The sequence below is a fragment of the Onychostoma macrolepis genome, chromosome 24 (assembly GCF_012432095.1).
Source record: "Onychostoma macrolepis isolate SWU-2019 chromosome 24, ASM1243209v1, whole genome shotgun sequence".
NCBI lineage: Eukaryota > Metazoa > Chordata > Actinopteri > Cypriniformes > Cyprinidae > Onychostoma > Onychostoma macrolepis.
The window spans coordinates 4,281,054-4,293,095 of NC_081178.1; the positions used below are offsets into that span (position 1 = coordinate 4,281,054).

Sequence of the window (12,042 nt, forward strand, 5' to 3'; positions counted from 1 at the left end):
ATGCCGCGCAAAGCGTTGGAGGCTTCGCTGTGATTGGCCGTCACAGCTGTCAATCAAGGATTACGGCCAAGCAGCAGTGACATGGTTTACAGTCTGAGCTTGGGTGTGGAGTGAGGAGAATAAAACACAAATATTTTGGTGTTACTATCAAGCAGAGGTAAATGAGCGTGCAAAACCGTTTTATCAAAGTCATATATAACCTCTACTATGATTATGTGGTCAGTTTAGTTTATATATATGTATATGAGAATGAGCTTTATTGCCAGGTATGTTTACACATACGAGGAATTTGTTATAGTGACAGAAGCTCCACAGTGCGACAGAATGACAGCGACAGGACACAGATAATAAAAAGAATAATATACAAAATAGCACAGTATATAATATAGACAAGTATGTATGTATGATATGTACACATTTGAAATGTAAATAAGTATGTGTGTTAAGTAAATAATGTATGATAGTGTTGTGTGTTCCACGTTTATTGTCAGGTGTTCATAAGATGGATTGCTTGGGGGAAGAAACTGATCCTGTGCTGGTCGTTATGGTGCTCAGAGCTCTGTAGCGTCCACCAGACGGTAACGGTTCAAAAGGGAGTGTGCTGGATGTGAGGGGTCCAGAGTGACTTTGCCAGCCCTTTTGCTCACTCTGGATAAGTACAGTTCTTGGAGAGTAGGGAGGGTTGTACCAATGATTCGCTCAGCAGTCCGGACTACCCTCTGTAGTCTTCTGAGGTCAGATTTGGTAGCTGAGCAGAACCAGACAGTTATTGAAGTGCAGAGGACGGATTCAATGATGGCGGAGTAGAACTGTTTCAGCAGCTCCTGTGGCAGGTTGAACTTCCTCAGCTGGCAAAGGAAGTACAACCTCTGCTGGGCCTTTTTAACAATGGAGTCAATGTGATTGTCCCACTTCAAGTCCTGAGAAATTGTGGTGCCCAGGAACCTGAATGACTCCAGCAGAGAGCAGGGGGGTTTCTCCTGAAGTCCACGATCATCTCCACAGTCTTGAGCGTGTTAAGCTCCAGGTTGTTGAGACAGCTCTTTAACCTCCTGTCTGTAGCAGACAAGCAGACTCGTCACCGTCCTGAATGAGGCTGATGACTGTAGTGTCATATACTGTATATATACTTACATAATTTTACAATTAAATAAGGATATCTGAGATGATCAAAAGGAGAATCTATTTATTTTTTTATTTTATTTTTTATATGCCATGGTCATTGAAAGTTAATTTTCTGTTGAAGTATTGATGTTTTCCCCCAAAATTTTGTAAATATAGATTAATATTTCGATATTTATATTTTTATAAATATTTAGATATTTATATTTTTATAAATATTTCGATATTTATATTTTTATAAATATTTCGATATTTATATTTTTATAAATATTTAGATATTTATATTTTTATAAATATTTAATATTTATATTTAATATGTAAATATAGACAAATTTAATTTAGATTTAATGACTCCAAAATGAAAAAAAAGAAACACACACACACACACACACACATATATATATATATAATTACCACATACATTGAAATCAGTGTATTCAAGTCACTGACTATATATTATATGTCTATATATTTCCTTTTAATTTATTTCTGAATAACGGATCGGGACAAAAGAAAATGAGACACATTATCAACTGATAAATGTCTTTTGTTTTAAATGTTTTATAAAGCGTTATATGTAGTAAATAAAGTTACTTCTACTACTGACACTATTTACAGATTGGTTGTGTTTCACTGTTAATCCTCCTTAAGGATTATTCAGGATTCATTTTCTTGCGTAGAAGTGGGAAAAGACCACCAGCCCCTCAACCCCCACTCTTGTCTCACGTAAGCTGTTCATCTGACCTATTTCACAAGGAATTACCTGTGGGACAGTTCTACCACACTGTTTACAGTAATAAGTGTCTGTCACTTATTGCTAAAGTTAAAATGCTTATAACGTGGACTGTTGTATGAATCTGAACCTAGTGTTAAGTTTATTTCATTTACTCTCACTGATGATCAAGTCAGATCAGAATAATCACTTAAATAGCGCCCTGTATGCATTTTCAGGCAACAGCTGCATTGTTTGCAGTCTTCCATGAAGAGCTTTTTATGGTGTGGAGTATTTCCCTGCAGCACAATTTAAACACACAGCTGTTCTGAAGAGCAGAATCAGTATTTTTTAGTTTATTATGATAAACTGCACTGAAGAACTTTATATTCACTTGAAAATACTATAATATCACATATAACAGTGTCAAATGATAGATACGACGACAGATAGAACGTTAGATAGAACGACAGAACAATAGATAGATAGATAGATAGATAGATATAGTTTGTTTCTTCATGGGAACAGATTTGGAGAAATTTAGCATTAAATAACTTATTCACCAATGGATCCTCTGCAGTGAATGGGTGCCGTCAGAATGAGAGTTCAAACGGCTGATAAAAACATCACAATAATCCACAAGTAATCCACACCACTCCAGTCCATCAGTTAACATCTTGTGAAGTTACATCTCCTGCTTGTTTGTAAGAAACAAATCCATCATTAATGCTTTTTAACTTCAGGCCATTACTTCTGGCTAAAATACGAGTCTATAATCCATAATAATGCTTCTTCCAGTGAAAAAGTCCATCTCCTGTTGTCCTCTCACATCAAAATCCACCCACACATTTGTTTAGATCTGTTTTAGGACTGTTTTTGCTGGTGAACGGTGCTTGATCTGTGCATATTTCTCTCCTGATTCAGACTTCTTTACTGGAGAAAGTGATATAATGGACTCACATTATAGACAAGTGCACTGTAAAAAAAAAAAGTTGAGCCAAATTAAAATTTTAAGGCAACAAGCTTCAGCAGATTTTTGAGTTTTCTCAACTTGTCATTTTAAGTTTATATAACAAAAGTTTGAGAATCTCCCACAAAAATAAGTTGAGCAAACTCAAAAATCTGCTGAAGCTGGTAAAAAAATTTTTTAAAATTCGCTCAACTTTTTTTTTTTTTTTACAGTGTGATGGTTTGAAGTTAAAATGTCTTTGTATTTGTTTCTTACAAAGCTTTTCACTTCACAAGATATTAATTGATGGACTGGAGTGGTGTGGATTACTTGTGGATTATTGTGATGTTTTTATCAGCCGTTTGAACTCTCATTCTGACGGCACCCATTCACTGCAGAGGATCCATTGGTGAGCGAGTACTGCTAAATTTCTCCAAATCTGTTTTGATGAAGAAACAAACACATCTACATCTTAGATGGCCCGAAGGGTGAGTAAATTTTCAGCAAATTTGAGATTTCAGGTAAACTGTTCCTTTAAGAAAGTTTTGAATTAGGCGTTTGAAACCAGAATCACTCCTACAGAAAAGATTAATTTTGTGTTACTGGATTTTGATTCAAACCCTTCCTTGTGTAGTTACTGACATGAAGTCCAATTTATCGCGGTCTTATCTATATCAGAAACTACAAAATTGCTGTAGGTTTATTTAAACGTACCGCCCTGTTTGTCCACGCGAGGCCGCTGTTTTTCCTCTTGCTCTGACAATGAGAGGCGGCAGCAGCGCAGCATCCCGCACCACACTGAAGGATGCTGGCAACCATGTCTGAAAACACACACACACATCTACATATGGCTGACGAGGTGGAAACAGCGATGTAGCTTTGAAGATGCCATCCTTTTTCGTCTCTCGTTTTCTCTTCTTTACATTTTTGTGCGGTTTTAAAGGGACAGCTACCAAATCGATTCCTGAAAGGGAAGCTCTCGGTGAGTGGAGAATAAAGGGACGCATAGCGGGTTTGGGTGAGGGAGTGGTGGGCTATTTTATGCCCAAAACATCGAGCTAACGAGCCAAACGCTTCTGCAAAAAACGTATTATTTGTATGCATCGGTCTATAAGTGAAGAATGCATATTTTGAAACGCAGATTTTGACCAATTTTACTGTAAATGCATCGAATGGCTTTAGGCAGGATTGCATTTTATTGAATATCGGCCTGTACAAATTCATCCCCAGTTTGGCATACTCAAGCTTTTTGGCTGCACGCAGAAGCAAACGTATAAGCTTAAGCAAAAGTATAAGCTCAGTTGTGCAAATCTGAGATTTACTGAGGCCCACTGACAGCTCAATATAAGTGTGCTTATTTATTACTTCAGCTGTCTACTATATGATTGCATGCTATTGTTTCAGAGTGAGCTGTGAATGCTATATGAGAGCTGCCTCATTTTCTTTTTATGAGAACCATGCGGTTGTCTGTGTTCAAATCTTGTATATACATTTGATCATATTTTTTGGTTAGAATCTTATGATCGACTTGTTATTTTTGAATCTAAACGTGTCAGAAGATGTTCTTGCCATGCATCTGGTCATGAACTTGTTTTATGTCTCTCAGAGGTGCAGGTGAGGGTCCAGGTGTTTGACAGTGGTGATCTTTCACCCCTGGCCAATGCTGCTATTGCTGTCCATGGTAACCAGACTCTGCTGGCACAAAGCAAAGTGGGGAGTGATGGCGTGCAGGTCGTCAGCTTCCTGTACCGCACGGGAACATGGGTAATCATTACAGCATCTCAGAGAGATTACCTCACCAGCTCAGTGCCATGGCACGCCAGCCGTTTACCCTGTGAGTAAACACTAATATGAACTGTGTAAATGGTGCATTATACAGAAGTTGCATCTTGTTCAGAATCAGACATTTTTCTTCATTTTATGTCATTTCTTTGTTTTCAATTTTTCAAAATCCTAAAACTTTTAGTGTTTATTAACTGTTAGAAGTAACATTTAATAAACTTCTTCTTTTAAACTTTTTCTCTCTTTCTTTTGAAAATCCTTTACCTAATTTGGTGTTTCCTGTCAAAAAGATCTGCCTTATCAAAAATTGCTCATTGTCCGATTTTCACCAAATCTTGGATTCAATCTTTTTGTCAACTTGATTTCTTTCAATTAGCACAGGTTTTGTTTTTCTTGTAGGCCTCATTGATCTGAGCTTATGCATCTCAGTTTTTGAGTGAACAATTATACACTGTGTGAGCAAAGACAGTGAAAGTGAAAAAGAAAGTGAAAAGTGAAGTTAATGTTAATGTTAACAGTAAGTTAAAATGAATTTTTAGGAGAAAGAAAATCCTCTCCAGATCAAAATGACCAAAACACAACATGAGGGTTAATTAATAGAAAAAAAGATCCAGACTTTCTCAGACTTTTTATACTACACTGTCTACCATTTCTGATACAAGTGAAGTTTATAATGACATACTTTAACATGCTGTTCACTATGACATAACAGACATTTATGCTTATTTTAATTTACTGCCTTTTTAATACATCTCTATTTCTCTCTGTTAGTATATGCCTCTGTCAGTCTTTACCTGATGGCCCAGAAGCCTGGCACACTGATCCTATATGATGATGTTATCCAGGTGTTTCATGGATCCCCAAGTAAGAAAATATCAAAGACCTTTAAAACAGCTTTATATACATACATTCACACACACGATTATCACAACATTAAGAAATTATAAGATTATTACTGAATACTGTGGGTGTAAAAAAAAGTGACAAAGTTGCATATGCATGTCCATATCAATATTTTTTTTCCCCTTTCAGCTTATGTCGACCTGACACTTCGGTTTTTTGCAGCTGTCACCATAGCAACAGCAGAAATATTCTATTTCTATTTCAGAATCCTTTGGCATCTGAATCTGCTATCTAATTGCTCTAATTCTACTGTAATGATAGGGCGTTTATTGCGGCGTAAAGGCATCTATTGTAAGGTTATCAGTGATGCGCCTCGGAGAGGCTTACATTTCAGAAAATAATGAAACAAAGGAAGTGAATTGCCTAAGTGGCAACCCAGCTACATAGCGCAATCATTACATTGCATTTAGTCATTTAGCAGACACTTTTATTAAAAGCAAAGATGTCCCACACACACACATTGGAAACTGGCATAAAGACATTTCTATTCCAGAATACACTACTTGGTTCCCAGGCTTTATTCGGTTAAAATATTAAAATATCAGAATAATTTTGGTATCCACAAAATGTTGCATATTCAAATAAAACATGACGAACATTTTGATCTGGACTGTTTTGGCAATTAATGCACGATTCTATGTGTCTTCAAAGGTTCCAAATAATGAGAAATGCATAAATAAATATCCACCACAAATACCTTTGATTTTCCAAGAAACACATTTATGCATATTTGATTAACTGAATTTAATTATATAGCATATTAGTTAATGTCTATTAAAAAAAGTACTATAGTAATGTTTCTTACCAGTCATTGCACTTAATTTCGCTGTTTTAACCTTCAGGTGGGCGGAGCCAGCCATGGCTGCAGGTTCCAAGGCGGAGCCTACAGTTTAACTCCTCCTACACAGAACTGACTGCAGTTTTAACAACAGCCAGAGAGCAGAATGAAATTAACTCATTCCCTTACCCACTCGCTCTGGAACCAAACAACACAGGTACGAAAAACACTAGAGTCATTCTATATAAAAAAATTTAAATATTTGAACCATAATAAATGCTCCATAAAAAAACAAAAAACTAAATATAAGAGAGACTTGCTGTATGAAATATAGCTATAGATAATACAGTGTATTTAAAACGGTGTAACTGCTTTAAGGAGGAGAAAATGGCTGGACGGACCTGACAACAATAGCAGCAGTCAGTGCACAACTGTTTGACCGCGAGGGTCGAGCGGTTGAGGTCAACGAACATGTTCACATCTCTGTGCCACTGCCTTCTGATACCCCCATACGATCTGCCACCAGCATACCCGTATGGATGTACGACACCAAGACAGGTACGCACAACCATGCTTTAGGCACCTGAAAGATGTGCTTGTATTTAGCAAAAAGTAGTGTGTTTAACTGTGTAAAATATTGTCCCATCTGTGATAATGGATGTGCCAAGAACAGCCCGGTTAAGGCCAGTCAATGCTAGCTCCTCTTTTTGGAAATAATGCCATGCATTTGTTCTCTAGGATTATGGGTACGAAACGGAACAGGATTTATCACTCGAGAGGGATCGCAGCTCACGTGGGACTTCACTGCCTCCCAGCTTGGCTACTGGATTGCAGCTTTCCGTTCTTCAACAGGTAACATACTCAAATGCAATTACACTGGTACATGTCACAATATACACACTTGTACCTTGACTCAAACACAAAAACATGCAGACAAATGCTGATCATGCTTTGTATTTGCACACTAGGCTCAGGTTTGTCTCATCCAGGCCTGAGAGACATCACTGCCTACCACACCTTCTTCCTCCTGTCCATCTTGGGATCTCTTGCTTTGCTTGTACTAGTTTTGCTCTGTGTCCTACTTTATTATTGCAGGTGTGTACTAGTTCGTCTGAATTATGTGTAATTAAATGCATCATCGGCTCACTGGAAAATGTGCCTCTAATTTGAACGTGCTTTTTGATGTGAACATTTCACTTTGAAAGGTGTTCGAAATGTGCAAGAAACAACATACCGTTTTGATATAATTTCACCGCAGGCATGTTTTCCCACTGAGCTTGGCTTGATTGCAAGATATATTTCACAAGATTACAACAAAGGACTGTTTCTGACTATCTGAGAGTGCTTTTCCTAAATGTCAACATCTGTTTTCTAGACGAAGATGCCTGAAGCCCCGACGACAGCAGAAACAGGTTCAAGCTCCATCTACTTTGAACGGATCCAAGCGGGACCAAGGAACCTCCATGTCCCACTTAAACCTCATCTGTGGTGGCCATGTTGAATCTGCTGCCTCCAATGGCAACATGGACGCCAACAAATCCGAGGGATCCCCATCCCATGCCTTCAAGAGTGCTCGGGATGAGTTTACCAGGCACATTCCTGCCCACAAGCTTCGGCATTCCTCTAAGACCAAGCAGTCTAAAGGAGCCCAAAAGAATGCAGAGAGTTTCCCCATGAAGGTACATCGATCCACGGATACGAGCAATCTGGATAGCAATCTTCTACATGATGACTACGGACGCAACTACAGCCCTGACGACAAGGATCACGACTATCGCCGGAGGCACGTTGTCAATGATAACCGTGGCTACACATCCGACCCGCCTTCTCCACCAATTGTCGACAAGCCACCGGAGTATTCACAGGTTTTGCAAGGGCCGGATCACCTCGCTCGTCCAACATCGCTCAACACACAACCAGGTCAAATTATATTCTGCAGCTCACTAGATCAGATGAAGGAGAACATGTACCGTTCTATGGTACCAACTCTTGTGATCCCGGCCCACTACATGAGGCTTTCGTCCGAGTTTGGTGCCACAGATCAGGGTAAAGATGGGGCAAACCAAGCAGACCGGGATGGACAGAGTTCGCAAGGTAACAACAGTGGGATTCAAGGCCAAAACCAAACCCCTGGTTCAGGCCATGCAGAAGCCCAGCAAGGTGATTCTCCAGCAGGCTCCGATGAGAGTGTTTGGCCCTCTGGTGGAACACCGGCACCGGTTCACATCCCTGTTTTGTTCAATGACTCCACCATCTCCCAGATGAACGGGGAGCTGCAAGCACTCACGGAGAAGAAGCTTCTGGAACTGGGGGTGAAGCAACACCCTCGTGCCTGGTTCATATCGCTCGACGGACGCGCCAACGCTCACGTGCGCCACTCGTACATAGATGTAGGTGCCGATCTCAGCCACAGTGGAACACATAGTGGAAACCACAGCGCCCAAAGCACGTTGAGCGCCCCTGCTGGGAGTAGTAAGGACCGAAACGTAGACACAAGTCTCCAAGACACCCAACATGAGCGCAAGTCCATATCCAATCGCAAGAACAAAGAGGAGCACCACGGAAGCGGGCGCAAAGGCCATGGAGGAAGCAGCTCCAGCAGTACAAGGGGCGGGAAACACTACTCCAAACCAACCTACCATGACCCTCTGGACCTAAGTGGAGGAGTGAGCCGCATGGGAGCCAGTTCGCCATTGGAAAACCCATTGACCCCTCTTTTGGATGACGGTCCTGAGGAACCAAGGGGGTCTTCAATGCCGAGAAGGGGTCGAAGCCGGGGGAACAGCTCACGTAGTAGCAACAGCGAAAATCAGCATGACTCCGTCACCAGCCCGGAAGACGACAACGACCTGGATGACAAGGATGAGAACAAGAAGAGTCCCTGGCAGCGCATTGAAGAGCGCCCCCTAATGGTGTTTCATGCCAAGAAGTAGAGTGAGAAATCAATCCCAGCAGCTGCCTTGAATAAGTGGACTAACTAGAGATGTGTTCAAATTGATAATGACTCTGAAAGTTTTACAAACGTCACCCAATGATATTTTCACGGATCGACTGTTTGTGTCGTTATAATTTGATAGATGTTTCCAAAATGATTGTTGTGCCACTGGATTTTTTTGTCTCTCTTTGACAACATACTTTCACTGATCAATTTGAATGCATCTCAGGGGTCAAAGAACATTTGGTGGCATCATACCATCTTAGTGTTTTGCACACCAAGAATCACATTCAATTCAAGACTAGTTATAGTAAAAAGTATGCCACTGCAGATGGAGGAACACAAGATACCAAACAACAGGGCGAGTGCATTAAAATAAAGCACAACACAACATGCTGGTCTAAAACAGGAAGACTTTATCTTACAGTCCACAAAGAATTTATCTTACAGTCCTTCTATTTCCAAACCAATCAGACTCATACAAACAATTGCATCCATAAGTAACCGAGTACCTTTTCACTCTCAATGGCTTGGTGATAGACTTTTTCAGTGGATGGCTTTCGCTAAAACTTGAGTCTTCAATATGTTGGATCAAGAACTTGATGTTTTCCAAAACTTTTAGAGACCCATTTTCTTATGTTCTGATGCAGTATATTCCTTGGTATCTCTTCCCAACTTGCCGTTCTTCTACCTTCGATGGTCATTATTTTGATGTCAATTCCTCATTCGATCTTTCATACTGTTTTATGTTTTGTGCATTCCTAATCTGAAATTTACAGTTCAGGTTTCAAACATTCCAGATTTTTTACTGTTAGTCGATTGATTAAAATAACAAGGCTTAAAGTTCACTTTGATGTTACAGCAATTTCTAAGTAATTACACAATGCATTTTGGATTTATTGTATTATATGTTATGCCATACCACATTTTCCACTCCAATGCTGTTCGTGAATCTAGTCTTTGAGGATGTGATAGGCCTAAACTTAGCACTTGTTGCTTTAAAGTGCAGATTTGTATAGGAAAAGCTGATTCCGAATCAGGACCCCAATCTCACTTACAATGAAAAAGCATTGACTGTGATACAGTAGATATGAATGTATGTTACCCACAGTTAGCATTTTCAGTCCAGCTTTTCATTTGTTTAAAAGAGAGCCATTAGCATTTTGTGTATATGTATGATAGCCTATATGTGCATGAGATAACTAGTATAGGACAACAGATTTTTTATGCCTACAAAATTAAAATAGACACTATCAAAGCATGAAGGTGGATAATAGATGCATCTGATACCGATGCACGATGGGAATAAATTTGCCAAAATTTCAAATGAAATGTTATATGCCAGTTTACAGGCCAGTGTTTGGCCAATGTATTTCCATCTGAACTTTTCCAGCGCTGTTAATATTCACATTGTCTGCACTGCATTGACTGTGACAAAATTCTTACTCGGATCTTTTTAAAAAGCCATTCAGATATTAAAAGCTAATAATTTATGGCACTTCTTAACTGTTACTTTTCTATTTACGATTTTCCCCATGTTTTCCATTATTAAAGCAAGCACAAGACATGTCATTTTTAAAGCAACATTTTATGAGTAATTAAGACATGGTACCATAAGGAGCGTGAAAGGCTGAGACACTCAAGAGCTATTTGACGACTATCAAAGATAATACAAAGAGACTTTAACTAAAATAGCTCTGCTCATGCTGATCTGGTGCCAATCACATGTAGAGCGGTGATTAACGCTGTCTCTTGTGATGATTGTCAACTTTCCACAAATGACTCCACTGTTGCAACATGTCTCATATGTGTGTCATTTGTTTTGCAACCCTTCATAACTTCCTTATAATAACTGAAACAAATATAACTGGAACTGATATTAAGTACTGGATTATTTTATACAAAGTTGGAGATTAGGAGTGAGACTTAACATCTAGCGTAAGCTGTAGTGGTGGAATTCTTAAGAGGATTTTAGTATGTTTTATATTATATATTAGGTGCTGAAACCCTTAAACCTGCACACTCTTTTTAGCATGAGTTTCACTCAAACCTACTAGAACTGAAATCAAAGCCATTCTCTTCCTCTGTCTGTTTATATTTTGTTGACAGCCTGTGGGTAATTTACACAGGAAATCTCGATATGCCTTTGTCAATGTACATTTATCAAGTGATGTGGTGCTCTGAAACACATTTCCTTCTGTACGGTGTAAATATTTCTCTCTCTGACTGAATATGAATATGACTCTGGTGATATTATGATGTTGTTTCCATTGTGCACAACGGCTTCGCTTAATTGTTCTAAAATCATGTCAGATGGAACTTTTGCAATTTTATAATTTGTTCATAATATCCTAGAAAAAAAAAATCACATGTGAAATGGACTGTTTCACTTCTGACGTGTCCGAAAGTCATGTGCTGTACAATAAAGAAATTCCATTTCTTGTGGGGGTTTTCCTGCATTTCTGTTGTAATTAAAAACAACACTCAAAGTAATCCTGCATTTTCACACATAAACAATAGTTTAGAACTTTTAGGTATTTTTAAACTTGTTCTGGTTGAATATAATAACAAAGGACATTATAAAAATGTAAAAACTGCATTGATGCAACAAGGAAAAATATTATACATAAAACTTATTAAAAGAGTGAATTCACTTTAATGACATCTGACATTACCTGTAGACCAGATATTGATATAGAAATATATTACCTAACCACATTCACATGCTTTTTTGCACTAAAGTCTGGCATGATCTTTGGAGATGTTTGATCCTTATATTAATTTTCTTGGAAAGAATACATGTACTTTAATAAATATACAAGTTACACTTCAATCAAAATCAAATTTAAGGGACAATAATT

At 38.6% G+C, this 12,042-nt stretch overlaps 1 protein-coding gene across 2 annotated transcripts; it reads left to right on the forward strand.

Annotated features, from left to right (window-relative positions):
• The first annotated feature begins 72 nt into the window (after window positions 1–72).
• LOC131532979 (protein FAM171A2) lies at window positions 73–11,959 on the forward strand. 2 transcript variants are annotated; one of them, XM_058764917.1, is made up of 8 exons: window positions 73–157; window positions 4,390–4,617; window positions 5,337–5,429; window positions 6,311–6,463; window positions 6,625–6,804; window positions 6,985–7,098; window positions 7,215–7,341; window positions 7,622–11,958. In XM_058764917.1, exons 3-8 carry the CDS (start codon window positions 5,363–5,365, stop codon window positions 9,177–9,179), a joined length of 2,199 nt encoding a protein of 732 aa, XP_058620900.1. In that variant the 5' UTR covers window positions 73–157; window positions 4,390–4,617; window positions 5,337–5,362; the 3' UTR covers window positions 9,180–11,958. The 2 variants fall into 2 exon arrangements, with proteins under 2 accessions (XP_058620900.1, XP_058620899.1); XM_058764916.1 differs by lacking the exon at window positions 73–157 and adding an exon at window positions 3,559–3,765 and having other exon boundaries at window positions 7,622–11,959.
• The last annotated feature ends 83 nt before the right edge of the window (window positions 11,960–12,042 follow it).

Bases quoted from the DNA above. Each gene is read 5' to 3' on its own strand.
- LOC131532979 (XM_058764916.1), top strand. From the start codon at position 3,669: ATGCCATCCTTTTTCGTCTCTCGTTTTCTCTTCTTTACATTTTTGTGC. The intron at 4,618-5,336 runs GTGAGTAAACAC...TCTCTCTGTTAG, and splicing joins GCACGCCAGCCGTTTACCCT to TATATGCCTCTGTCAGTCTT. The intron at 7,099-7,214 runs GTAACATACTCA...TTTGCACACTAG, and splicing joins AGCTTTCCGTTCTTCAACAG to GCTCAGGTTTGTCTCATCCA.